This window comes from Myxozyma melibiosi (assembly GCF_037950935.1).
Source record: "Myxozyma melibiosi strain Phaff 52-87 chromosome Unknown BZA70scaffold_1, whole genome shotgun sequence".
Lineage (NCBI taxonomy): Eukaryota > Fungi > Ascomycota > Lipomycetes > Lipomycetales > Lipomycetaceae > Myxozyma > Myxozyma melibiosi.
In genome coordinates this window covers 1901211-1926249 of record NW_027042915.1, presented here as the reverse complement: position 1 = coordinate 1926249, position 25039 = coordinate 1901211, and the positions used below count along the sequence as shown (strand labels likewise).

Genomic DNA, 25039 nt, shown 5'->3' with positions numbered 1-25039 from the left:
CATTCCGAACGAAAAGCGCTCTGCAGTGAGTCCGTGTCGTAGTCGGAAAGTGCGCGCACAAAAAAATCTGAAGAATCGACTTCGAGTGATATAAGTCATCTTCAGAAGCGGCAAAAGCGACGATAAAAGTCCAATGGGCTCACGTCAGCATTTATGATCCTTGAACTTTTTTTTTCTTCATTCTTTTCCTCCTCTCTTCTCTCTCTCTTCACCGGTACGATAAAGCAGATTGACAGCAATAGTTGAGCCAACTCAACATAAGCCAGGACATATAACAGAAAACAAACAAATATTGAAAAATTTGAAAAATATAAAAACCACAGCGCATCTGCCCGACAACAGCGTAAAAGGGAGGAGCAGTCGTCCGGATTGCAATCAACACAGGTGCGAAGACAACAACACAAACAACAGCTATATTTTTTCTCTCTCCCCAAGTCAATTTGTCGAGATCTCTATTCCTGGCCAAATCCAACAGTTTCCTCCACCGCCAATGTCATCTTTTGAACCATGGCATCGTAGTCTTTATATGGCGGGAGATCAACTCTATTGAAGCAGGTGTGCGACTTTGGCAGTTGCTGGATTTCGCCCGCCTTCTCGATCGTGAAGCGACGAGGACCATCGCTACCTTGGAGATCCTTGAATCCGTTGACGGGGATACGCGAAGTACCAGTAGTGAACTGGAGCAGACGCGACTTCTGTTCCGCATCCCAGCTTCGGACACATTTCCAGAACCACTGAATGACCTCATCACTCTCAGAGTAACCTCTGTAGTCGGTATGCTTCTTCCAGTCATCGACATCGATATCAGCAATACCACCAATCAACAACTCCAACTCTCGCTCGTCAAACACGTTGATCAACTCCTGAGGAATAAGCTCGTTGAATCCAGACATGAACGCCTTGAATTGCTCCTCAACACGCTTGGAGATACGCCACTCGGTGATCAACTCAATGTACTCGCGCTTGTTCTCATTCGTCACTGGAATTTCCCTACCGTTCGGCTTCAGATCGACGGTGACCAATTCACCAAAGCGATCGTCTTCCGTGGAGAATGTGAGATCCAGAATATCAGTGATATCATTGTCCAAAGTCCAGCTCAAGTTGCGGTAGAACTCGGCATCGACACCTTCCATGTCAGAAAGAACCACGCGCTTCTTGAGAACCATCTTGTAGAAAGCACCGATGAAGAACGCGTCCAAGAATCTGCGGTGGAAAATAGCAAGGCCAACAACGCGACCGATGAACTTGAAGTAGTTAAGATGCTCAGGATTGATGCCAGAGTGAGGATTGATCTGTAAAGTGTAGTTGTCATGGGCGGAGTACTCAAACAAGCAGTAGAAGGGGTTAAACATCTCATGCGAGAGGAGGAAGAAGAATTCACGGGAAACTCCACCGTAGTCGAGACCTTCTTCACCTTCAAACTTGATCATGAGACGCTTCTTCAAATCTTGTGGGCTTTGACGCATGACCTCGGCATATGAATCCTCAAAGATGTGGTTACGGCGAACCTTGATATGGCACTGGCCAGGAAGACTTCGCAGAGCAGGCTGTGATCTAAAGTAGATAAGCTTACGACGGAAGTCGCGCTTGTACTGGGGAACGTTCTGGTCCAAGCTAGAAGGCAAGCGAGGGTCATCCCAAGTGGTAGTCTTTGTGTTGTGATCGACGAAGTAAACGCGGGCGGTGTTTGTTAGTCGCATCTCCCATCCGCTGGGCAAGGGACCAAGCTGAGAAACCGGCTGTTGCTGGATGGTAGTGTTGTTCGCGTTAGGGCCGTACATTCTAATGTACTGCTGCCTTCTGGGGTCAACCCACGTAGTGGTTCGGGTATTGTGATCAACAAAGTACGTTCTGCCCTCGGGAGTATGACGCTGCTCCCATCCAGACGGAAGCTCACCCAGGCCAGCTGTGGTGGCACCGGTAGCCATCTGCTGGAGGGTGCTCACACTAGCTGCCGGCGACGGGTGCTCGGATCCATTGCTCGGCGAGTTCGCGCGAGAATGTTCCTCCGGCAAGGTCCGGCTCTGGTGTCTCTGGCGCTCCATCTCGGTGTTGGACTGCATAGCTGCCCGCTGCTCGCTTTCGTTAAAGTTCGTAGACGAAGGACGAGTCCAGGTGGTGGAGCGAGTGTTGTGATCGACGTAGTAGGTGCGGCCGAGGTTGTCAGTCCTGCGCTCCCATCCAGGGGGAAGACGACCGTACTGATCCTCAAACGAGCTGTATACCCTGTTGGAGCTGGGGCCAGAGGCAGTGCTTGTGGAGTTTGTAGTAACAGTGGCCGCAGCGGCAGCAGAGCCAGTACCGGTGGCCGTAGCAGAAGCAGGGCGAGGGGTACTATTGCTGCTGCCGTTGCCGTTGGTCGCGGCAGCGGCATTCTCGGTCGCAGCAGTAGATCTGGAGGAAGCAGTAGCGGCGGTGCTGGCAGTCGCAGCGGATGCTCCAGAGGCAGAGTGAGCGACAGAGGATGAAGAAGAGTTGGCGGGACGGTTAGTCGATGAAGAGGCAATGTTGGTCGAGAGACTGATGATGAGTTTGCCGTGGACGACTACGTTGTCGTTAGACTTCTTGAGCTCTCGGGTGAGCATTTCCTCTCCGCCGAGAGATAGATCGATGACATCGCCAACGCGGATGTTGATGACGCCGAGGAATCCTTGATCCTTTCGCTTGAACTTCTTTTGGTCAAAGATTTGGACTGCGATTATGCTAGACTCGGTGACGTTGCTGAAAAGTAGAAAGAATGTTAGATAAGGCTAAATTTGACAAAGAGGTTGAAGCAGTCTGATAAAATCATACACATCGAACGACTCGTTCCAGTACGGATTGAGTGTCTTTTTGATAACTGAGGTAGTATTCGTTTGCTCGCCATCGACGGTGATCACCGCGAACGGATCCGGAAAGCCTGATGATGATAGTCAGTAATTGTAGACATAGAATCGAACATCGGACTGCAAACATACGGAAAACTTCTCTTTTATAGAGTCCATCCGCAGCAACGACTGATAAGAAGAAAAAGGGAAGAGTTAGCAGAGATGCACGGGCTGAGTCAGACGCACAGGTCGACGAAAAAAGAGCGGCGGATGATGGAAGATCGCATCGCGCTCCTGTGTACGATAAAGCAACAGGCAGCAGAAATCAATAGACCGGAAGCGTACCTGTGATTCTCAACTTCCTTGATCTGTTTTGCAAAAGATTAGAGTCAGTAAGGTGGAAAAGAGCAGGGCCGGAGAGCTGCGGTCCTGGTCAGAGAGCCCGGATCACACCGGACAGGGCCGAGAGCAGGGACCGAAGAGCGCGGCAAGAAGAATAAAGGATAGGACTCACGAAGAAGAAGCAGCCGTCATTTTTGGATAATTACCGGGAGGAACCAGATAAGTAGAAAGAAAGGAGGGCGACGGAGCAGACGGAGCAGGAGGATAGAAGAAGCAGTGACAAAAGATGACCTGAACAGGCGTTGACCTAAGCCTGGCTTTGTGCGCTCGCGGCAGATGGCCGAGGAATATTCCGGGGCCCAGAGCACCTCTTCTTTATTAAGCATTTGCTGTGTTTTTATACCCAGCTTAACGCAGACTGCGGCACATCTGCGCAAACACCGCCTGCGCCCCCCCAACCACTGTGGCGACAATGCGTCATCTTCATTACGAACTTCTTACGTGCAATGACTAATGCCATAAACATGTTTATAACAAATCATTCTCCAATACCGTAGCTACTCGGCCTGGCCACCCCCCTTCTGCGCCCGCAGCACCTTCACCTCCGCCTCGAGCTTGTCCGCCTGCTTCTTCGCGTCCAGCAGCACCGTAATCTGCTGCTGCAACGCGTCGTAGCGCTCGCACACCTTCGCCGTAGGCATAGCCAGCTTAGACGAGATCGAGAGCTCGGCAAGCACTGACTGCACCTTGGCTTGCACCGTGTGCTTCAGCGTGCTCACTCTCGACGACCGCAGGAACACGCCTTGCGTTAGCCGGTCGTGATACGAAATTCCATATAGATGTTCTGTAGATCGTTAGTCAGACTTGCAATCGATAGTTCAAGCACATCATTCGCGTAATCATACCTTCACCCGGAGCCACTCTCTTGGCCACCTTCTTAGCCGTAGCAGACTGCACAAGATCCGCCTTCGATACCTTCGTAGTAGCAGCCGCAGGCGAATTGTGCTGAGTCGATGACGATGCCTTTGCATCGTGTGCGTGCGCCGGCTGCTGTCCATGTCCTCCTGCGTTCCCATGTGCACTGCCGTGTCCCGGCGCGCCTTTCTGTGTTGCCGGTTGCTGGGCCGCCGCTTCCGCAGATTCTGGTACTGCCTTTCTCCTCCGGTTCTTGTCATTTGCAAGAATATTAGCCGCGAGCTGAGACAAGCCCTGACTAGACTGGAACTGCGCGAACGAAGACGACGTCTGCGGTGACTCTAGCAGATGCAAGAGGTCCTGTCTCTCCTGTACCAACTTCTTCGACGACTCCTGCAACTTCCGGTACTCAAGTATCAGTCTCTCTTCTTCGGCAACCTCAGCTGGTGATCTGCTCAGTAATCTCTCCAAGTACTGCTTCCGAGCCATTTCCTTATCCTTATTGAAACTCATAGCATTGTAAAGCTCCAGTTCCCGCGGTGTCCATTCCATCGTACCTTCCTCGCGTCTCAAATCCATCAGCTTGCGGCAACAAAAGTAGTATCGTTCTTTCAAGTCTTCCAGGGTTCTTATCGACGGTGGCTCTTTCTCTTCGGGCTGATACTCGTAGCGATCTTGTATCACTAGCCATCGCAAATCATACTCCCGACACAGATCAAACAAATATGCAGTTTCACGAGGAGTCCAGGCCGTATCTACAGATGATTAGTATGCGCCTCTTGATCGCTCCTAAAGCACATGATTCCATACCTGCTAAGCATTTCTCATATTCCTGCTCGGTATACGTCGGCACGTCGACGGGCATGTTGAACTTTGCAAACACATAGTCATCTTCACACATAAACGTTAGATTTGAACGCGTATTTGACCACATAACCCACTGCATACCTTCTGATGGTGTGCCGCGCACCCAATGACTAAATTCTAGATCATCGCTCCTGGCTGAATTCTTGAACTTCGACCACACCCTGCATAGAATAATGATTCTCTGTCAGCCAAACGACAGTCCGTATCCCAGATAAAAATGACGCGTATCGTTACTGACCAAGGTGTAGGCTTTAGTTTCCAATTTGGTTTTGCCTTGAATCTGTTCTCGATGACTGTCACGGCTGGTGTATTGTCTCCCAGTAAATTCTGAAGCTCTCTGTTCATTCCATCTGATTTCAAATTTCCATTAGCTCAACTATTCCATACCACCCCACCCACATAATCATAATCACTTACCAAACCTCTTGCCCTCTGTCTTGGTGCGCTTCGCGGGGGGCGGTCGACTCGAAGGCTCTTGCCTATCAGGCAAGTCCAGCATGTCCCGCACATCGGCGGATGAAGCCATTGCAAAACTGTCAGCAGCAAATCACACAGCTATGAAATATCCAATAACCAACTATAATATGCTACGTGAACATCCACAGCATATTATTGTTGAACTCCAACAACACCTGCAAGGCTGCCCGGAGACTGAAAACCAAAAGTCACATACATAGGGCTAGGGCTCAACACCAAACTTATGTAATCGATTTAAGGTTTCGTTTTGTTTGTTTACATCTTCACCGCCCAGCTCTATCGCCGCATCGCGTTCTCCTCGTGTGTTCTACTTGATCAACCTCGCTATTTCCTGACTGCTCGCTATCTGCTACAATATTGAATCTTTGACGTACTTCTTAATATGACTTCTATCTCTTCTCTGAGATCAGGCATTGACGCCTTGGATCTCAAAAATGGCAACGCAGACGTGCTCAATTCGCCGTCTGGATCCTCAGCGCCTTCGATCCCGCAGTTCACTTTCAACTTTGACAGGCTGAAAAGACAGATGGATATCTTCCAAGCAAAATTTGACGAGTTTGTTGCCAACGACCGGAAAAAGATCCTGGAGGATAGAAATGCGTTCGAGCAGGAGATTCAGGAGGGGAAAGGTACGCGCGGTTAAAGTCTTTGACGGTGTGCTTCTGACTAACTTACACTTTTGCTTGCAGAAAAGGAAACCGAGATGCTTAATCAGATTCGATGGTACAAGGAGAAAGAAGAGGAGATATCTGAAGGTAAATACCCGAATACTGCCTGTAAGCTCCCATGACTATACTGACAGAGCAATACAGAAATGGCGCGCGAGCAGCAGGAAGTTTTAGAGACCGAGCAGTCAATCTCGGAATTCACTCGCAAAAAGCAAGAACTTGCAGTTCTTCGAGATGCCGTGGTCAAACAGATATCAGAGGTGCAGCAGATGCTAGAGAAGGCGCGAGAGGGTAAGACAAGCCGCGTTTGTTAGTTGTATTACTGTCTGTTCATTTGCTAATGATGTTATTGTATCAGAACGGTCTAAAGAGCGGTCCAAGATCTTGGCTCAGTCATCTTTGAATGCTCCGGAGCTTGCTTTCTGGGAACAGAATCTTGGTATGCGTATCGAGGGTGTCGACGACGACTATCTCAAAATCATATTCACTCTCATCAGCGAAGCCAACTGGGACAAGGAGTATTACGTTGTTGTCGATCTCACGTCTGTTGATTACGAAGTCTCAAAGTGCGAGCCTAGTCTCAACAAATCTGTGTTGGAACGAATCGTCAATAGATTGAATGAGACAAGAGACTTTGCGCGCTTCCTCAAAGAGGTTCGCAATGCGTTCAAGGAAAGCGGGCTGTGATGAGCAGTTTGACGATGAGAGCTGATGATCTTTAATGGTTGGTTAGGTGTGGTTATTTTCGGATATTGTATAAAATACAGGGTACTTCCTCTTTGGTTTTTTTTTAATGCACAAGGTAGCATTGTGGCCATGTAACCCACGTACTCCGTGTAAAATATCAGTGTAGTAGAAACGATCCGAGCAATATCAAGCATATAGAACCAGTCCCGAATGACTATTCAATCCAGTGTACAAGAGATTTATCATCATCACCATCGTCATCACTTTACAGTCTTCCACAACAATGTCATCACGTGACTTGCATAACCACAAAACCCTCGAGTGCATAGTCCAAGTACTACGTCAGGATCCACACAAATTTTGCAAAAGTGTCGACAGTTACATCGGTGGGAAGTTGCTGTATATACCATATTACAAAGATCTTGGACGCTCTCTATCTGTTTGATCTATTTAGTGGGATATATACGTTGAAATGTCGGACAATCAGGTATGCACGATCTATAGTAGCGAGCGCTGGCTAGGTGAATCTGATCTAACTCCAACCAGGATGATATCGAAGCCATGAAGGCTAGAGTGGCGGAGATGGAAGCCGAAGCCGCGAAGCTCAAAGAGATGCAAGAATCGTTAGAAAAGGAAGGTCAAGAGCTGAAGGAGGATAAAGAGGACGTCGATGCGCGCAGCATCTACGTCGGCAACGTCGATTACGAATCGACCCCAGAAGAGATCCAGTCGCATTTCCAGAGCTGCGGCACAATCAACCGCGTCACGATCCTTCTCGACAAGTTCACCGGTCATCCCAAGGGGTTTGCCTACGTCGAGTTTGCCGAGCCCAGTTTCGTGGCAAACGCGCTCGTGCTCAACGAGAGCTTATTCCGCGGCCGCAACTTGAAAGTCGTGCCGAAACGAACAAATGTGCCGGGTATGTCTGCACGCGGACGGGGTAGAGGCCGAGGACGCGGTAGAGGTGGGTACTTCCCCAGAGGCGGATACAGAGGCGGCTTCCGGGGACGCGGTCGCGGAGGATTCACTCCGTATTAGAAGCCCGCTTGGGTTTTTGTGCAACTCATTGTCAAGGGTGATAGTTCGTTGCGTGTATGATAGAATGATATGTAGTTTACCGGCATGCGTTTTGTTTCGTTGAAAAGAGAAAATGTTTAGGAACAGAAAAAAAGAATTTGACAAAGGCGCGGTGATCTTATTGAGAAGCAAAACAAAAACAGAAATCAGCCTGCCTTGAATTTAAAAGACAAGAGAAAGAGAAAAACATAGACAAGAAAAAAACATAGACAAAAAAAAGACATGGGCAAAGAAAGCAAAGCTCCACGACGACTGTTACTGCTCTCTCTGATATCTGTATTCTGACTCTGTCGATACCTAATCTGATCGCCTATATTGCAGCTGCTCCGACCTTGAAACTCGTCTTCACCATCTAACGGCAGGAGTCTGAGGTCTCTGACCATCTCTACTCTAGCTAGCATATCCCATTTAAACCTCAATTCATCTATTATACAGTGATCACTCAATCAATAGCACATATTCTACACAACAGTTCAACAATAGTACGAATTCCAGCATCCAAAGATAACGCCTTCCCGAAAAACAAAATTAATAATACACATACAACTTTAAACGCCCTTGTTCCTCTCAGAGCCATTATTTGTCAGTACCAGATGACGAAGGAACCCCGACAGGCGTACCGGGGTTACTTGGAGTACCCGATCCGCCATTACTTCCCGCTTCGGGAGCACCAGTGCTTGGCTTTCTTGTCTTGTTCATTGACTGAGCCAAAGTCATCATCAGCGCTTTAGCTATAGCAGCAGCCTTAGCGTTCTGCTGTGGTGTTTTGGCTGGAGGAACTCCAGGCCGAGTGGGCTGCTGAGCAGGTGCAGTAGCTGGCTTGGACGCCGCCGCTGCTGCTGCTGCTGCTGCTGCTGCTGCTGCTGCTGCTGCTGCTGCTTGTTGCCCGGACTTCTTCTGCGCAGCAGCTAGTGCCGCGACTAGTGCCGCAGCGTTATTAGATGGCAGAGAGCTTGGTGGCTGTGGAGAGGCAGTCGTGGCATGGGGTTGTGGACGGTTGTCGTCGCTTGGCCGCCGCTCTATCTGCTGCAGTCCGACGTCCGCTTTCGATTCGAGAGAGGGAGTCGCTGCGACAGCGGGAGTAGTTTGCGCTGGCGCTCCCGCGGTGGTTGTATTCGGAGCCTTTGATCCTCCAGCAGAGAGCTGGGCGGTGATAGTTTGCTGGAGAAGCTGTAAGGCTTTGAGAGTGTCTTTGTTGATAGGCGCCTTTGTGGGCTGGGACTTTTGAATTGATGGAGGCACGCCGAGAGGATTTGTTTTCGGTTTGCCTCCCGGAGCCAACGCTCGTGGAAGAGCCGGGACCATTCCGCCCTTTGCTACCGACGCAGCTGTCTTTGCCGCAGCTGCTTGAGCAATCGCAGCAAGAGCCTTCTTCTTCTCTGCAAGCTCCCTTTCTTTCCTCTCTTTTTCCAATCTCTCATGCTCTTTCCGTTCGCGCTCCAATGCTTCCTTCTCCTCTTTCGCCTTCCGCTCTCGTTCCTCCTTCTCCTTCTTTTCGCGCTCTTTTCTCTCTCGTCGTTCTTGTTCTTTGCGTTCTTTCACTAACGGCCTGTTTCTCTTTGCCTCCTTTTCTCGGCAAAGCTCCTCATCTAGTCCCCATAGCCAGCCTTTCCCCTCTTTAGCGATCTTTATAAATGACTTGTTCAGCGAAAGATTGTGTCGCACAGAATTCTGCCATCCATAAGGAGCGTATTGGTAGTACGGAAAAATGCTTTGAATGGCTGTGTAGATTTCTGATAGTGACATTCCACGCTCGGTGGCATAGGTTCGTAGAGCGATCTCGATTAGACTTGAGTAAGAGTTGGACGGCTTCTCGCGATACTCTGGGGGTATTTGCGACGGCGAAATAGGTGAAGGGTGTCGTTTCTCCTTGCGTGCTGCTGCCTTCGCCTTGGCTTGCATTGCTTTGTTTTGCGGTGTAGCAGCCTCATCAGCTAGAATGGTGCTATTTCCGGGCGAGCTGGCAGACACAAGATCTCCAAAGCCGCCAGCTACGTTAGTAGCACTCGTGAGTGCCTCGACCATGCGCAGTTCGGCATCGTTCAGTCCGCCTTCAGAAATCTGTCCGGATGGTAGAGGAATTTCCGCAGAACTGTGCGCGTCGTGCGCCTCTGCGAAAGCAGACGCTTTTCGTTCTTCTCCTTCTAAAGTACTGATTGCTATACTTTCAGCTAGCGGAAGCATAGATTTCTCGTCGCGCAGAGATATGGCGTCAGCCGGCTTAATGGCGTGCGTCGGAGTTGTAGCACCGGATTCCGGGTTGCCCCCAGACGGCAAAAGAAACGAGAAGCCGACCTGTCCGATCTGTATCCTCGAGCTATATAAAAGTTAGTATCGTGCTATCTTTGCTCAGAGCATGAAAAAACACGCACCCGTGATTCAAAGGAACGGTTGCGCCTTTCTCGACAAACACGTCGTCGACGAACGCGCCGTTGCGTCCCAAGACAGAGAACTCAAATCGCTGGTTGGCAAAGTTGTAGAATATCTTTGCGTGTTTTCTTGAAATCGCCTTTGCAGTTCCCAGATGTACGTCTATGCTGCCGCTCCCCCCGCCATTTCCGGCGACAGCAGCCACAGCTCCAGCGCCCGCGCCTGAGTTGCTTGTGCCGACTTGGCTTGCGCCCGCTCCGGGCGTGTTGGGGTCCATTTTCATCGGCGTACGCGATCTAGAGCGACCTGGAGTTGAACCGTCGCCGAAGCCCGCAGATTCCACACGTCTGCCCATAATCACTTGCAGAGTTTGCACGTAGAACGTGAACGACGCGAAATCTAGGCGAGCGTAGGCGGAGATACGCGACTGCTGGTCAGAGTCTGCGCTGGCAGACATTGGTGGCCGCAGAGTCATCTGCTGAAGGTCAGGAGGCTGCTGGGTACTGCTGTTGTCGAGCTCGTGTTTGGGGGCAGGCATTTGTGCGGTGTCCTCTTGTTCGTGATGGACGTCCGTGTCCGGCATCTCCACATCATTCAGTGGGGTGAGCGTCTGCATTGCCGGCTGAGCACGGTCTGCGTTCGGCAGTGCAAACATTAGAGCTTGTGATCGATGAAGAGCCGGGTCCGGTGAGCGCAGGAGTAGTTCAGTTTCCGGCAAGCGACATAGTCGGGTGGAGGGTGGATGGGTGGTGCTTGGGAGTATCTGAGATGTTGATAGAGCGAGATGCGATTAACGGGAATGCCCGTGCGCTGGGTGCACTCGGCGTCGTTGCACTTGTGCGGGATGTTATTGTTTGAGAACCTGCAGATGGCTCGTGGTTTCTTTGATTCTTTTGTGGTTTTGATGATTGTTCTGTGGTAGTTTTGTGTTTATGTTGATTAAGAAGTGAGATATTGGGAGCGATCTATGTGTCTTTGTGAAGTGTTCTAACCTCTGACAGCCTTCTTGTCGGCATCTACTTCTCGGGCCGTTGTGTGGAAGCAGTCGACCTGATCTGGGCTTCTCTTCGTAGTCGTCCTGTCTACGTATTCCGGTGTGCTTGAGACTGAAATTTACGATATCTACTGACAGCTGTATTGGTTTTTGCTTCTAAGTGCCACCTAGCAATATTGTGTACTAGGTGCAGTGAACTGATCTGATCTGATCTGATATCTGGCTACTACCAACGCACTGTGGACCTCATTCGCTATATATGAAGCAGTTTAAATCTATGACACTCTGTCGACCGAATTGTTTGATTTTTTTCAAACTTCTGCCTTCATCTTCTGTTCTTGAAGTCGAGATATTGTTCGTTTGTCTTGGAAGTATTGCATGTTGAGATAGTCACCGTGCGGATCTGTGATGCTCTGTTTCTAGAATGATTACGAAATACAGCATCTTTTCTATTATTAACTCAATTATAACCTAAACCCAAAGATTCTAGTAACAACTACACAGTCTAAATAGCTATATGCTGCAATAAATGTAAAACATACCTGTCGAAATCAGAATCAGAAATCAGCGTGCGGCGGCCACGAACAAGCAAAAATTCGCAGAAACCACAACAAATCCGCCAAACACGCGTCTTCTCGGCCCCGATCAGCATCCACGACAGTCGGATCTCTCGCTCCGACTCAGACCATCACATAGACAAGAAAACAAATATAACAAACAGAGGCATTTACGGCAATGTCGTCTGCACTTTCTCAGCGGCGATCGGCCAGGTTACAAGCGCGACGCAGTCGACAGGTCTCCGGATTGATTCGTCAACCGTCAGAGGCCGTTGCGGATTCAAGTCAGACCGCTGTCTCGCTGGCGTCGAAGGCGAATGCAGATGTCCCGCTTTCAACTGCTGCAGAGCAGAAGGCAAAGGACAGCGTGATTGAGTACACAAAGAATTCAAAGTACTGTGTACTTAAGCTACCAGCGCTCCCAAATATTCTCAAGACTTCAGAAGGTGCGTCGGACTTGTTCAAAAACTTACAGCGAGTCGAAATACTGACATTAAGCAGATTTTACTCTCCACGGTTATCTAGACTCTGCTACAGACTTTGCCCTCTTGATCTCGCCTGCTTCCGCATACGTCTGGCGCTACATCTCCCCAGATCGTCTACCGGCAACAATATCCTTCCCTATTTCCAACGCAACAGGAACCCTTCCCTTAGGCGTCCTGGTCTCACCCTCTGCAGGAAGCGATGAACCAGGACTGGTTCTCGTCAACCCGCTCTCTGGCCAAATCACCTACTGGGAGGCCGTTGGCGGCGTCGTTGCCGAAGGTCTTTTACATCGCAAGAAGGGCGTCGAGGCGCTGATCAGCCTTTACCAGGGCGAGACTCTAGAGTATCTGCAAAATATAGAGCCCGCCGGCGTGATTGTTGCTACTAGTTCCGGTCGATTCGTTCTGGTTGCCTTGCACGACGCCGCTGGACGACCGGGGATCACATGCACAGGAATGCGTGGATCCGGCACGGGCCTGTGGAGCAATCTCAAAGGGGTGCTTAAATTTGGCAGCACGCGACGAGATCTTGTGGCGATCAAGCCGGGGAAGATTATAGGGCGTGGAGAGCGCATGGTGGTTACGGCGAATGTCAGAGGTGCAGTCACTCTCTGGCAGTGCTCTCGAAGCGCACACTACGAACTGATGTTTGAGATGGAGCTCAAGGATCAGCTGCTCCAGTCGATTGACGGTGTTTACCCACGAGCAGAGCAGACTTTCCAAGTCCACGACATCGAGATGCTACCGGACGACGAGTCTACGGGATTAATCCTGGCCTCGTTCATATACAACGAAGACTCTGGCCTCGAGCAGGTCTATTACATTTTGTTCACTGTCTCGCTCGTCACCAATGACTTCCGCATTATCTCGGCCCATAGAATCACATGCTACACTTCTCCGTCCTCCCAGCGACCTCGACTGCTTCTTCCCAAGCCGGGATATACAGCGTTCATTGTTTTGTCTCACGCGGTTGTCATGGTGGATACAGTGCTCCAACAGCAGCGGACCCGGACGCGAACAACTACGCTGTTCAAATGGGAAGACGTGATTGAATTCAAAAAGGACACGATCGACGTCATTTTCTCCGGTACCGAGGATATCGTACATGAAAACAACCAAATCACGCGACACGCCGGTATCATCTTGGTAGCCCGCCGCGCGGGCGTGATCCGAATCGAGAGATTTGAAGACGAGTCGTCGTACACTGTTGTTGCGTCCAGCGTTGATGTTATCAAGAGTAAACTCGAACAGGCCGTGTACTACGGATTCAAGGAGGAGAATCCGGTGGATTTCGGTCGAGGCCGCGAGGTCGGCTATGAGGTCGGCGATGTCGAGCAGGCTTTGACCGAAGTGAGTGACGAGATTATCAGTTCAAGTAAGTTTATCCAGTTGTATGTTTTACCAAACTTGTTACTAACAGTCACATTGCAGGCTCTGTGTACTCTACAGAGTACCCCGACACCACCGAGTGCCTCTCACTCCGGACTGAGGCTCTCGGCCGCTTAGCCGAGCATCTACAATACGTCTTCCCGTCTCTATCTACCGAGTGCCGCATAAAAACCCTGACGAAGCTCGAAAAGAGCGAAGCCGCTCGCAACGTCTGGGTGGCGTGGACGTCGATGCCCGGACGTACGCGGATGCTGTCGGAAGTGATTACAGACCTATCCAAGCAGGAAAACTACGACGAGCAGTGGTTCCGTGTCGAGAGCATGAAGATCGGGGATCTTGCGGTCGCGTTCTCGACCAAGAGTCTTGTACGCGCGCAGACGGCGTCGGGCCACCGTGGGCAGATGCTGAAGCACGTTATCGAGAGCAACGAGATGCTGCTGACTGTTCTCGCAAAGTCCGCCTACCGCGTGCGCGAGGCGTTTGAGCAGCAGCTATTCCATCTCGAACAGTACCCGCCCAGCACGACCGAGCCGTGGACGTCGACATGGGAGATCCTGACGGCGCTGGGAAAGCAGTACGATGTGTCGCGCGCGCTCGCGTCGCAGCTGTGGGAGTTGTCGGAAGACCAGCTGAGCGAGTTTTCGGGCGAGCTGAAGCAGCTTTTGGATCAGCTGGTCGCGCTGGTGAAGTGTCTTTGCGAATCGTACGAGGAGCGGATAGCGTACTGCAGCAGCTTACCGGATTCGCGCGATCAGTACGAGAAACTGACGGCGCTGTACCTCGAGCAGCGCGGGACGTGGATTAAGCCGTTGATGGGGTTCGGCTACAACGCGCAGGCGTACAGTATCGCGGAGACGTACCGGGATTTCCGCACCCTGGCGGAGATGTGTCGGGAGGAGAAGAGTGAGCTGGAGAAGCTTGGCAAGGAGACGGCGGACAGGCAGGAGCTGCTTGCGCTGAGGCTGAACAGGTATTTTGAGACGTACGGGTACGATTTCGCATCGGTTGTTTACCAGTATTATATTGATACTGGGCATATTTCGGAGCTGTTTGTGGCGTTTCCGGGGTATAAGACGTACCTTGAGCGGTTTCTGAGCTCGGGGGAGTACGACCGGATGGCGTGGATCCACGATATCCAGCAGGCGGACTTTGAGAGCGCGGGAGATAAGTTGCTGAAGGTGTCGAATGATAGAGAGGAGCCGCTGGCGAATCGGGTGGTTCAGGCCAGTATTGCGAAGTTGTGCGCGATACAGACGCAGATTAGTGGGGGAGAGGTGCGGGAGAAGTTACAGGAGATTGAGGATACGCTGGAGGAGATTAAGGAGAAGCAGGTGGAGGAGGATGAGAAGTACGAGCAGGGGGGTGAGGCTATGGAGGAGTAGATGCGTAGAGTGATGATCTACTACGACTGTTAAACTTATGTACAATACAATGTCAGATTAACAACAAAAAATTAACCTCATGCTAAAGCAGCTGGTCTACTTGTTTGTAATCCAAGCAATACTTATAACGACATACAACCCCTCGTCCCCCGCGCCGCCAGTCCAGCTATAATTCCACAAGCCGTCCTTTTCATTATTCCAGTACGCGCCGCTGGTGGAGTGGATGCCGCGGGCGACTGCCGCGGGCTCGTTCTGGATGATTGTGGAGTAGACGACGTATTTGCAGGTCGAGGATTCTGCGACGAGGGATTTGAGGATGGTGTTTATGATTGCGTCGTTCCAGGAGGCGGTGGAGTCGTGCTTGTAGACTGTGGTGGGCTGTATTATACTTGACAGGGCCTGGTGCAGTGAGTTAGATCGTGCTATGCAGGAGGAAGGGTGGGTTGCATACTTTTGAGCAGATGTCTTCTAGTTTCGCGGTGGGTATAGGCTTAGGGAGTAGATCAGTAGATGTAGAAAGGAAGAGAGGTAGTAGATCATTGGCGGCTTACTGAATTGGCGGCCAGCTTTGTGCCTTGGGCGGAAAGCCGTGGGGTGGTCATGCTGTGAGGATGATCTTGAGAGCGCGGGGTGTATTGCACCGATACTTTAGCCAGTCGTCTAATAGTACACAACAAGACACTTTAGAGATAACTGAACAGAAGCGTCGAGTGTATTGAACAACAAAAGCAGCAGATAAACAGAGCAGATGGCGATGTATTTACCTCGAAGGAGGATGTGTACAAACGCCTCACATCAAAGTCAGCGTCGTCCTGAACGACCACGTCGAGGGTTGGATCCGACTCCTGTGGAATCAATCGCGCCTGCAGAACTGATTCGACTGCTCCAGCCTGCTCTTGTGGATTGTGGATTGTGTCGAGAGAACGCGTTTACTTACTGTCATTGCATATTCTGTATGTGTATAATTGATTGTACGTTCTTTGGTATTAGGAGTCGGAGTACTGACATCTAAAGGATTAGTGCCCCTGCGTGAAAGTGGAGATGAGCACGCGTTTTATTGCTCTAGTTTTGCTCGCGGCACTTGTGTGTCGCGTGTCTGCGCTTCATTTCTTCTTGGAAGGATCTGATCGGAAATGTTTCCTGGAAGAGCTGCCGCAGAATACTCTTGTGGTTGGTATGTTTGTTAGTGTTCTTGTGAGATCTGGCAGCGTGCTTACGATGGTTAGGATTTTATAATGCGGAGGAGTTTGTGCCTGATAATGGGAAATTCATCCAGCCTGATGCGCTAGGCGTGTTTATCACTGTTGAGGTAGGGTCTCACTGTAGAAGAAGAACAATGAAGTGAGGAAGACCGAGACTGACGCGCGCATAGGAAATCTTTGACAACAACCACCGCGTGGTTTCGCAGCGCGGATCCGCCTCGGGCAAGTTCACATTCACAGCGGCAGACTCTGGCGAGCACAAGATCTGCTTCCAAGCCAGTTCGGGCAGCGCGGGGTGGTTTTCTCACTCGACGGTGCGGTTTAACCTCGATCTTGCGATCGGCGAGACGAGCGTGCTGTCAAAGGACCACCGCACGACGGAGACGTTTACGTCGCTTGTGGATAAGGTGCAGGAGCTCAGTCACCGGTTGGCGGATATTAAGCGCGAGCAGCAGTTCCAGCGGGAGCGGGAGGAGGAGTTTAGGAACGAGAGCGAGCGGACGAACGCGAGGGTGGTGAGATGGAGTGTTATTCAGTTGATTGTGATTGGGGCTACGTGTGCGTGGCAGCTGAATCATTTGCGGGGATTCTTTGTGAAGCAGAAGTTGGTTTAGTGTGTATATAGCTAAGACTCTATCTTTACCTATTTTTACAGCGGGTGAAGTGCAGTAATGAGAACATTCTTATTGAGTTGTCTATATTCAGTCGCGATGAAGAGTACGAGAGTAAAGGAGACGAGGATGAGACGAGTGATTCACAAGTAGACGAAATGCCATAAAACTAAAAGAAAGAAACATAGAATAGAAGACCGTATTATACAAAAAAAGGTGTGTTATGTGAGGAAAGCAAAGTATATAACTGTAGGGAGGAAAAGAAAGATATAAACAGCACCCAAGAGCAAGAGCAACTAAGGCGAATTGAGGCGGAGGAAGAAGTTGACGATGACAGCAGTGAGGAGAAAGAAGCAGAGCATGGTGGGGCCGAATCTATCGTCGTAAGGGCCAGCACCACGCCGCCGGATGGCAGCAGCGCGCCAGTGGTATGTGACGAGGGCGTAGATCATGGTGCCCATGGCTGAGATAGTAAGGGAAGAGAGTTAGAGGGGGTGAAGAAGGAGGAAGGAGGAAGAAGAGAGGGATAATTACCGATCAAGGTGAAGAGACCAGCGGAGAGGCGGCCGACGCGGTCACCAAAGTTGAGGAGGGCGACGCCGAGGCCTCCGAGGATGACGGTGAAATGGAGCCATGAGAGGAAGGTTCGCTCGTTTGCGAAGAAGACCTGAGCAGTTGTGAGTAGGGTTTTTAAGAGGAGAGAGAGGAGATGAGAGAGGAGGAGGAAGAGAAGAAGAACTGACCTTTGGCTCGACGCGGACAGGAAGCGCGATGCGTTTACCGGGAGGACCAGCCATGATAGCGGTGGAGGACATGTTGAGTAGAGAGAGAGCAGGCAGAGACAAGCGACAAGAGACGAAGTCAAGAGTCAGCAAGAAGAATAGTTTTGCAGAGAAGAAGAGAATAATGAACAAAAAGAAGAAGCAGAAGAAGACTGATCTCTTTCTTGTCTTCAAGTCTCTGAGCAGACGTTGGGCCCGGCTCCACACGAAGTGAGCATTTCGGGGTTTGTAGATGTGCGCCGCACAAGTGAGAAGCGGCGGACTCGACCACGTGCTGGGGCGGAGGGGTTTGTGCAGATGTGCTCTAAGTGTGCAAAGTGGTGTTGTGGTGTAAGTGTCCAAGCACAGCGAGAGTTGTGTCTCAACTACGACCAGATCTACTTGAAGCAGTGACGACGACGACGACGACGACGACGACGATACAAAGAGAAGAAGAAGAAGAAGAGAAGCCACGCAAGCAGAGCGGGAGAGGGTGGAGAGAAGAGCAGTGACGTAAACACATCCTCTATCAGCTTATCATCACCGCTTCTTCTACTACTTCTACTACACATCAACACAACATCACCAAGCCTACGCGTTCTGGTTACGCGTACAGGAACAGCAACAGCAGCAGACCAGAACAGCCAGGCACAACTCTCATTAACTCAGTCAGCGAACAGGAATAGAACAGCAACTAATAGTCATCTCTTCTACTTCACCACTATCAAGGTCCTTCTTCTACTTCTCTTCTTCCTACTCTCCTCCTCCTCCTCCTCATCTCTTGTTGATGTTCAAAGTGTATCTTTTACCAAAAATAAGCCGCTGCGTGGCGCGGCCCAGACATCCTTATTTACCCACAAAACTCTCTCTTATCCCCCAAATTGTTCCCAAATCTGGGTGAAAATAATCCTTCCGCTTCGGGTGGCCCAGAACGGTTGTCCGGGTAACCGTCACCTGCCTGGCTCCACTCGGCCCCTTCGTCCTATTTCGCCCTTCTCCGCCACTGAAAACGCTCACTCTTCTCTTCTCTATCACCACTTTGTTGTCCTCTTCTTCTCCTCATCCTCTCCTCATCCCGCACCATGAGTTCAGCGCCCGGGCAGCTTCACTCGTCTAACGTAGTGGGCGTCCACTACCGCGTCGGTAAAAAGATCGGCGAGGGATCTTTTGGCGTCATTTTCGAAGGCACTAATCTCCTCAACAACCGCCAGGTCGCCATCAAATTTGTATGTCCCTGTTCTCATCATCATCATCATCATCATCATCTTCTTTTTTTTCTTCATCTTCTGTTCTTTATTCCCCCTCTTTTCTCATCACTAACACTCTCCCAGGAACCTCGCAAATCCGACGCCCCCCAGCTCCGCGACGAGTACCGCACATACAAAATCCTCGTCGGATGCGTGGGCATCCCCAACGTCTACTACTTTGGCCAGGAAGGTCTCCACAACATCCTCGTCATCGACCTCCTCGGCCCCAGTCTCGAAGACCTCTTCGACTGGTGCGGCCGCCGCTTCAGCATAAAGACCGTCGTCATGGTCGCCAAGCAAATGATCACCAGAGTGCAGACCATCCACGAAAAGAACCTCATCTACCGCGACATCAAGCCCGACAACTTCCTCATCGGCCGTCCCGGCACCAAAAACGCAAACCTCATATACGTCGTCGATTTCGGAATGGCAAAGCAGTACCGCGACCCAAAGACAAAACAGCATATCCCTTATCGCGAACGCAAAAGCTTAAGCGGCACCGCCCGCTACATGAGCATCAACACACATCTCGGCCGCGAGCAGTCCAGACGAGATGACCTCGAGGCCCTCGGCCACGTATTCATGTACTTCCTCCGCGGAGGTTTGCCATGGCAGGGACTCAAGGCCGCCACAAACAAGCAAAAGTACGAAAAGATCGGCGAGAAGAAGCAGACCACTCAGATCAAAGACCTCTGCGAGGGCTTCCCAGAGCAGTTTGAAAAGTACCTCACCTACGTCCGCAACCTCGGCTTCGAAGACACTCCCGACTACGACTACCTCCGCGACCTCTTCACCCAGGCCCTCCGCTCCGTCAACGAGGTCGAGGATGGCGAGTACGACTGGATGAAGCTCAACGGCGGCAAGGGATGGGACGTCGGCTCAAAGCATGCTGCCTCCCAGCATATGCATTACTCCAACCCGAACTATCACTCCTCCAACGACCCGCGCATGGCAAACACCACCCGCCACTCGCAGGCCCAGCTCACTGCCGCTCGCCTCAACCAGGCCCAGCCGCCTCCACCATCTCCTGTCGTTGTCCGCCACGGCAGCAAGAGCCGTCGTGGCCAGCAGTCTCCTCAACAGCAGCCTTCGCAGCAGCAGGGACAGGTCCAGAACGGCCAGCGCGCCGAGAAGAAGGGCTTCTTTGAAAAATTCGGCATCTTCTGCTGCGGTTAAACAATCGCTCTTCTCTATCAACTTTGGATTTGTTTGAATTTTTCTGTCCTCTTCCGCTCGCTCGTTCGTTTGGTCTGCCTTCCTTTTCGCTCCTGCTCCTATGCCGGGCTCACTTGCATTTGCCACGTTTGAAGATTTCCCTTTCTACCCTGGTCTTCACTCATGCTGCGTGCTTCTTCCTCCCTGCGTTTAGTTTAATAATAGTTTGCTTTCAAGTGGTGGTATAGCGCATATGTTTTTACTTTTTTTTTTTCCTCTTCGTTCCTGCTGTGATATGTTTAGGTCGATGTGGCATGGGTTTCTTTTTTCCTCTCTATTTTGTTGTCTTTTTGTTCTTTGTTTGTAGTATTACCTAGAATATTGTACAAGGTCCTCTTTGCTTTCGCAGCCTTTTCCTGTTCTTCTTCTTCTTCCTTTCGTCTTGTTGGAAAAAGTCTCTAGACATCATAGAGCTTCTCCATCCTTTTAATTTTCTTATCTATCAAGACATTCATTGTTATGACTGCTTTTTGAAAACACAACTGGCTTTCAAAAATTTGGTTCTTTTATAGATGTTGCAACGTTTCGATGTTACTCTAAATGAATGCATACATATATACTCATCATCATACGTAGTTACTGCTGAGAAGTAAGTTATTAGAAAAAGCGGAAACGCCAGATGCATGATGCTCAACACAACTAGACTTTTACTGTACATTCGAAAACCAGATTCTCCACAAAGATAAGAAAGAGCACACATCCTACAACATCCCCATCCCCATCGCCATGCTATTCTCACTCCACTCCTTCCACACCTGCTCCTCCCTCACCTTCCGCTGCCTCTCCACCTCCTCGATCCCACCCGACTTTTTCAGCTTTCCTTCCTCCACAAACTCACCCAACTCCTTCTCAAACTCGTCCACCCGACTCTTACTCTCCAGCTGCCTCACTTTCTCCGCCCGCTCAATAGCTTCAAGCCTACTCTCGTGGTTCGGATTGAGCGCCCGCACTTCCCTCAACACCGCATCCTTCCCCGACACCGCGTCGAACCCGCCCATCCCGCCCGCAAACGGCGCCGCGGACCGTTTCGAGCCCGCGCTGATCTTGATCTGCTCCTCCGTGAACTGCTGCACGAGCGAGAACGTCTCGGCCGCGCTCTCGAGGTCCTCGAGTAAGTCGCCCAGCAGATCCTCCTGCAACGTGAAAAACTGCTGCTCTTCAACTATATTATCCAGCTCTCGCTCCAGAATCTTCTTCCACAGCGGCTTCTCCTTCTTCACGTACGCTTCCAGTCGCCGCAGCTCAGTCCGCCCCTGCGCAAGATCCTTCGCGACCGCCTCCAATTGACGCGGCAGCGGCCGCACGCCCCGCAGCGCGACATCCTTCCGCAGCGCTTCAATCACGTCCTGCAGATCCTCGACCTTGGTGAGCAGACTATCAATATCAGTCGACAGAATGTTGTGGTACTGCGTCACCTGCTTGTCGCCCGTAACCACTATACTCGTCTGCTGCGTGCTCGTCGACTCCGAAATCTTGCTCTTCATCGCACTAAGCGAGCTCTCCAGCGTCTTTGTCATCCCGCCGTGGATCTGCCGCACCGCAGCAAGATCCTTGCGTAAGGATGCCAGCTCAGCTAATTGTACCTGGTTAACCGGCTTCGGCGACGCAGACTTCACCGACCTCTCCGACGTCGACGGCGTGATCGGCGGCCGTCGCGCCGTCGGCGCTGCCGTTGCACTTCCCACCTCCTTTGAAGCCGGCGTAGCAGCAGCAGCAGTAGAAGTCAACGCCGTAGCCTTCGCCATCTCCTTCTCGACAACAGTCTTGATCGACTCCTCTAGCTTTGCAGCCGACGTCTGCTGCGACTCTGTCATTTTCGCAATCAAATCTGTCTGCGCCACCATCTTCACCTGCAGCTCTGCAAATTGGGCTAGCAGGCTTGTCATTCCGTCTTCAAGCGATTTTTTGGTCTCGTCCACTGCTGCATGGTTGTCAGTAAATAGTTGAATGTTGTAAGAAATGGAAAATAGGACTCACTATCAACGTTTAGAATAATAAGCGACCCACTAGTAATATCCATGATCGTTGTCTCATCCAGATCATACTTCACCCCCGTCTCCTTATCCTGAATCGACATGGCGGGAAAATTCTCCGACCCGGGCGAGTACGAAAACCGCTCGACAAAAAGCAGTCGCAGCGCCGCAAGCGAGACGTCGTCCGCGTCCAGCCAGACCTTTTTGATTTTCCGATCGAGCTGGATGAATACCGGCACTTTCAGAATATCCGCTGTCGGGACTGCGTCGCCTGCCTCGGTGACTTCGGGGTCTTTTAATGTAACTGACTGATCGTTTTCAGATCCTTCTTCCTCTTCAGCCATAGCAGCCATCTTCGACTCCTCTCCCAACGACGCCGAAGTTCTACTCGGCGTCTTACTGCCCTCGTTCTCAGCCTGCTCCTCATCCGTTTCCTGCAACGAATACCGTTCGCTCGTCGTCACTTTTCCATTCGCGCTGCTCCGCGCCGAATTCGTAAGCAGAACCTGCCCCTCTTGTATCGTCATCGGCGTCGATACCGAGCCGTTGGTTATCGAGCTTCCTCGCGACCTGTGCGTGAACTCGGACGCTGCTGCTGCCGCGGCCGCGCCGGCGGCGGTTGGTCCACCGGGTCCGGACGCGCCCAGCTTGGCGTACTGATAAGCTGAGAACCTGCGCGACGCTCGGCGTTCTAGCGCGTCGCTTCGTTGGAGCTGTGCTCGAGGATCGTTGGACTGAGTCGGAGTCTGGTGTGAGTAGCTTGCGTACTCTGCGGGGGAAGCAGCCACGGACTCGATTATTTTCGGGACAGCGGCAGCCGCTTGCGGACTCGAAGGGTGCGGAGTCGTCGGGTTCGGGGGTAGATCTACCGGTGGGGGAAAATCAGATGACTCTGGCCTTGCGCTCGCGACAGGACTGGCGGCAGACGGCAGGAAATTGTAGGTCGCAGAGTTCCGTTTCGGACTGCCGGGGTAGATCTGCGGGCCGTGGGGAGGGGGCATCGGGTTAGACGTCGGGGTGGTAGGATCCGCGGGCCGCTGGGGGTATTGGATTGTTGCGGAGCGCGTGGGGACGGTATGATCGTTGCGAGTGGGAGATCGCGAGGTGGCGCTTCGGTGGACCATTGATCGATCGCCTGAAGGGGTTACGGGGGAAAACGTTGGCTGGGGTAGTTGCTGTACTTGCTGCTGCTGTTGTTGTTGTTGTGCCATCAGCGTACGCAAAAGTGCTTGCTTCTCCTTGAGGCCTTCTAATAGCTTGACTATAATCTGTCGGATCGCAGGGGTATAGACATCGACGGTTGCCTGTGATCGCTCCCGAGCAAGTGCCTCTTCCAGAATCGTTCGAAGCTTTCCCGGAACATCGTCAAAGTCACTGATAAAAAGAGCAAGTCAGATAAGCGGGTCAAAGAATTGTAGAGAACACGGATAATTGTAGATACCTGACATCGATCCCGATCCGAACAAAAGCGCGACTTGTGATATTGAATTCGTTTCCTAAACTGACGTACACATCAGAGACATCTTTCTCCGTGCAATCGCCAGCCGCCCACTGCTTCAGACATTCGAGCAGTTTCTTAGTCGCGACCAGAAGCTTGGTGACGGACGATTCGATAGTATTGATCTGGCAGAGAGTAGAGATTAGTTGACTGCGACACAAGCAAGAGGAGATAGCGCGGGCAGACTGACTGAATTCTGTCGCTTGTAAGCAGCCGTGTTTCGTAAACTTGACGAGGCAGATTGACTTGACGAGCCCGTCTGTGATCCGTAGGAGCTGTTGCGGTGGCTGTTTCGCGGACGAGAGGAGGAGCCAGACGCGCTCGAGGTCGCCGACATTGGCTGTGAATTTGGCGCTGGCGGGACGGACATCAGAGCAAACCAGTAAAAACTGTTGCTATATCGATGGTGATTTGATGTACTTCTGACTGAATAGAAAGAAAGAGATGGCTGGTGAGAGAATGGATGACCTCCGACCGGAGTTGGGAAGCAGGTCGGTAAAGACAGGACAACGAAGCGAGGACCCAAAAACCAAAAATAAGAAGTTGAAGATGAAAGCGTATTACTAATGGTTTACGATATTCTTCTCGACGTCGTTTCTTCACTTTTGTCTTGTGCTATTTGTTAAATCAGCCAGCTGATACTGAGATCTATTTCAGGGAGGCTAAGAAGGAATTATTGGGAGGATCATGCTGAGTGCTAATCTGCTGGGGAAGCAGACATCTTGATGTTGAGGCGCTCTTGACGGCAACAAAGAAGCTATTATCTGACATCCAGCCTCCGCCGACGAATACTCTACTCTACACCGCAACTGACATACCAAAACTGATTTATATCTGTGACAATCATGCGAGATCAGATACTGGAGCTGTTTTTGCAGTATATATTTGAGGTTGGCGATTTAATCTGATCTGCTGCTTGCTGCAACTGTTAAGAGTATCTCAGACGATGGCGAGAAGTCTGGGGCAGAGTTCTTATGAAGCATGAAAACTGTCTCTTTCAACTAATGCCAGGGTCTTGATTAGATGTCAGACAATTTTATGAAATGACTAAATCTGTTCTCAGCAACTGCAGAAAACGCTCTCAGGGCATACGAGAGAAGACGCGTGTGCTTTCAGAAGATGGAAAGAAAGCAAGTATACGACGAGTATGAATGACTTTTGCAGTCACTATACTGCTGTATGCTTGATTTCAGAGAAGATTCTGCTGACTGATACTATAAATTGAATACCTTGAATATATCATCGAGAGAGCCTGATGGATAGGCATGGATTAGATACCGCAATACCAGCTCGATCGATCTATTGATACCCTCCTCTTCTCGATACAATTGAACACGAACAGCTGGGATGTGTGCTTTTGTGTTTTTGATCTGACTTCTCAATCAACTGAACCACACATGCTTATCATGAATATCAAGGCGATGCGCTGCATACCCATATCATCAGCTTACGTACCAGAAATCTGATAAATCTGACTCTTGACTGAAACATATCCATTTAAATTCGTCATATCTG

General features: G+C 50.8%; 10 protein-coding genes across 10 annotated transcripts; 5 read left to right on the top strand and 5 right to left on the bottom strand.

Moving 5' to 3' along the window:
• Positions 1–452: 452 nt before the first annotated feature.
• BZA70DRAFT_265151 (E3 ubiquitin-protein ligase hula) lies at positions 453–3341 on the bottom strand (the record flags this gene model as incomplete). The annotated part of the gene is made up of 5 exons (XM_064910946.1): positions 453–2721; positions 2794–2899; positions 2958–3101; positions 3153–3175; positions 3322–3341. The coding sequence occupies 5 exons, from the start codon at positions 3339–3341 to the stop codon at positions 453–455; spliced, it is 2562 nt and encodes an 853-aa protein (XP_064770840.1).
• Positions 3342–3502: 161 nt separating this feature from the next.
• BZA70DRAFT_272251 (SWR1-complex protein 4) lies at positions 3503–5640 on the bottom strand. The gene is made up of 6 exons (XM_064911623.1): positions 5349–5640; positions 5170–5281; positions 5013–5092; positions 4875–4955; positions 4055–4819; positions 3503–3993 (listed from the first exon to the last, which is right to left on the bottom strand). Exons 1-6 carry the CDS (start codon positions 5455–5457, stop codon positions 3707–3709), a joined length of 1434 nt encoding a protein of 477 aa, XP_064770839.1. The 5' UTR covers positions 5458–5640; the 3' UTR covers positions 3503–3706.
• A 54-nt stretch (positions 5641–5694) lies between these two features.
• Positions 5695–6990, top strand: BZA70DRAFT_272249 (chromosome segregation protein Spc25-domain-containing protein). The gene is made up of 4 exons (XM_064911622.1): positions 5695–6037; positions 6098–6163; positions 6221–6367; positions 6435–6990. Exons 1-4 carry the CDS (start codon positions 5791–5793, stop codon positions 6761–6763), a joined length of 789 nt encoding a protein of 262 aa, XP_064770838.1. The 5' UTR covers positions 5695–5790; the 3' UTR covers positions 6764–6990.
• Positions 6991–7117: 127 nt separating this feature from the next.
• Positions 7118–7894, top strand: BZA70DRAFT_25934 (uncharacterized protein). The gene is made up of 2 exons (XM_064910853.1): positions 7118–7250; positions 7310–7894. Exons 1-2 carry the CDS (start codon positions 7236–7238, stop codon positions 7799–7801), a joined length of 507 nt encoding a protein of 168 aa, XP_064770837.1. The 5' UTR covers positions 7118–7235; the 3' UTR covers positions 7802–7894.
• Positions 7895–8328: 434 nt separating this feature from the next.
• On the bottom strand, positions 8329–10997 carry BZA70DRAFT_25896 (fork head domain-containing protein). Its single transcript, XM_064910847.1, has 2 exons — positions 10213–10997; positions 8329–10157 (listed from the first exon to the last, which is right to left on the bottom strand). The coding sequence occupies exons 1-2, from the start codon at positions 10863–10865 to the stop codon at positions 8417–8419; spliced, it is 2394 nt and encodes a 797-aa protein (XP_064770836.1). The 5' UTR covers positions 10866–10997; the 3' UTR covers positions 8329–8416.
• A 787-nt stretch (positions 10998–11784) lies between these two features.
• BZA70DRAFT_272243 (Nup133 N terminal like-domain-containing protein) lies at positions 11785–15091 on the top strand. The gene is made up of 3 exons (XM_064911621.1): positions 11785–12207; positions 12263–13621; positions 13678–15091. The coding sequence occupies exons 1-3, from the start codon at positions 11940–11942 to the stop codon at positions 15015–15017; spliced, it is 2967 nt and encodes a 988-aa protein (XP_064770835.1). The 5' UTR covers positions 11785–11939; the 3' UTR covers positions 15018–15091.
• BZA70DRAFT_272241 (Tctex-1) lies at positions 15092–15782 on the bottom strand. The gene is made up of 3 exons (XM_064911620.1): positions 15569–15782; positions 15469–15507; positions 15092–15416 (listed from the first exon to the last, which is right to left on the bottom strand). Exons 1-3 carry the CDS (start codon positions 15617–15619, stop codon positions 15114–15116), a joined length of 393 nt encoding a protein of 130 aa, XP_064770834.1. The 5' UTR covers positions 15620–15782; the 3' UTR covers positions 15092–15113.
• A 2-nt stretch (positions 15783–15784) lies between these two features.
• Positions 15785–16899, top strand: BZA70DRAFT_272240 (emp24/gp25L/p24 family/GOLD-domain-containing protein). The gene is made up of 4 exons (XM_064911619.1): positions 15785–15970; positions 16032–16191; positions 16244–16326; positions 16390–16899. Exons 2-4 carry the CDS (start codon positions 16059–16061, stop codon positions 16831–16833), a joined length of 660 nt encoding a protein of 219 aa, XP_064770833.1. The 5' UTR covers positions 15785–15970; positions 16032–16058; the 3' UTR covers positions 16834–16899.
• A 390-nt stretch (positions 16900–17289) lies between these two features.
• BZA70DRAFT_298351 (casein kinase-like protein I) lies at positions 17290–20014 on the top strand (the record flags this gene model as incomplete). The annotated part of the gene is made up of 3 exons (XM_064914602.1): positions 17290–17301; positions 18695–18817; positions 18923–20014. 3 exons carry the CDS (start codon positions 17290–17292, stop codon positions 20012–20014), a joined length of 1227 nt encoding a protein of 408 aa, XP_064770832.1.
• Positions 20015–20622: 608 nt separating this feature from the next.
• On the bottom strand, positions 20623–24046 carry BZA70DRAFT_272233 (actin interacting protein 3-domain-containing protein). Its single transcript, XM_064911618.1, has 4 exons — positions 23715–24046; positions 23468–23649; positions 22031–23400; positions 20623–21974 (listed from the first exon to the last, which is right to left on the bottom strand). The coding sequence occupies exons 1-4, from the start codon at positions 23892–23894 to the stop codon at positions 20755–20757; spliced, it is 2952 nt and encodes a 983-aa protein (XP_064770831.1). The 5' UTR covers positions 23895–24046; the 3' UTR covers positions 20623–20754.
• Between the last annotated feature and the right edge of the window lie 993 nt (positions 24047–25039).

Coding starts and splice junctions, on each gene's coding strand:
- BZA70DRAFT_272233 (XM_064911618.1), bottom strand. CDS start 23,894: ATGTCCGTCCCGCCAGCGCCAAATTCACAGCCAATGTCGGCGACCTCG. Junction 23,650..23,714: donor CTTACAAGCGACAGAATTCA/GTCAGTCTGCCC, acceptor ACTCTCTGCCAG/ATCAATACTATCGAATCGTC. Junction 21,975..22,030: donor TATTATTCTAAACGTTGATA/GTGAGTCCTATT, acceptor ACAACCATGCAG/CAGTGGACGAGACCAAAAAA.
- BZA70DRAFT_272249 (XM_064911622.1), top strand. CDS start 5,791: ATGACTTCTATCTCTTCTCTGAGATCAGGCATTGACGCCTTGGATCTC. Junction 6,164..6,220: donor AGAAGAGGAGATATCTGAAG/GTAAATACCCGA, acceptor AGAGCAATACAG/AAATGGCGCGCGAGCAGCAG. Junction 6,368..6,434: donor GCTAGAGAAGGCGCGAGAGG/GTAAGACAAGCC, acceptor TTATTGTATCAG/AACGGTCTAAAGAGCGGTCC.
- BZA70DRAFT_272251 (XM_064911623.1), bottom strand. CDS start 5,457: ATGGCTTCATCCGCCGATGTGCGGGACATGCTGGACTTGCCTGATAGG. Junction 4,820..4,874: donor ATATGAGAAATGCTTAGCAG/GTATGGAATCAT, acceptor AATCATCTGTAG/ATACGGCCTGGACTCCTCGT. Junction 3,994..4,054: donor GAGAGTGGCTCCGGGTGAAG/GTATGATTACGC, acceptor AACGATCTACAG/AACATCTATATGGAATTTCG.
- BZA70DRAFT_272241 (XM_064911620.1), bottom strand. CDS start 15,619: ATGACCACCCCACGGCTTTCCGCCCAAGGCACAAAGCTGGCCGCCAAT. Junction 15,508..15,568: donor CAAAGCTGGCCGCCAATTCA/GTAAGCCGCCAA, acceptor CTACTCCCTAAG/CCTATACCCACCGCGAAACT. Junction 15,417..15,468: donor TAGAAGACATCTGCTCAAAA/GTATGCAACCCA, acceptor TCACTGCACCAG/GCCCTGTCAAGTATAATACA.
- BZA70DRAFT_25896 (XM_064910847.1), bottom strand. CDS start 10,865: ATGTTTGCACTGCCGAACGCAGACCGTGCTCAGCCGGCAATGCAGACG. Junction 10,158..10,212: donor ACCGTTCCTTTGAATCACGG/GTGCGTGTTTTT, acceptor ACTTTTATATAG/CTCGAGGATACAGATCGGAC.
- BZA70DRAFT_272240 (XM_064911619.1), top strand. CDS start 16,059: ATGAGCACGCGTTTTATTGCTCTAGTTTTGCTCGCGGCACTTGTGTGT. Junction 16,192..16,243: donor GCAGAATACTCTTGTGGTTG/GTATGTTTGTTA, acceptor TACGATGGTTAG/GATTTTATAATGCGGAGGAG. Junction 16,327..16,389: donor GCGTGTTTATCACTGTTGAG/GTAGGGTCTCAC, acceptor ACGCGCGCATAG/GAAATCTTTGACAACAACCA.
- BZA70DRAFT_272243 (XM_064911621.1), top strand. CDS start 11,940: ATGTCGTCTGCACTTTCTCAGCGGCGATCGGCCAGGTTACAAGCGCGA. Junction 12,208..12,262: donor TATTCTCAAGACTTCAGAAG/GTGCGTCGGACT, acceptor GACATTAAGCAG/ATTTTACTCTCCACGGTTAT. Junction 13,622..13,677: donor TGACGAGATTATCAGTTCAA/GTAAGTTTATCC, acceptor GTCACATTGCAG/GCTCTGTGTACTCTACAGAG.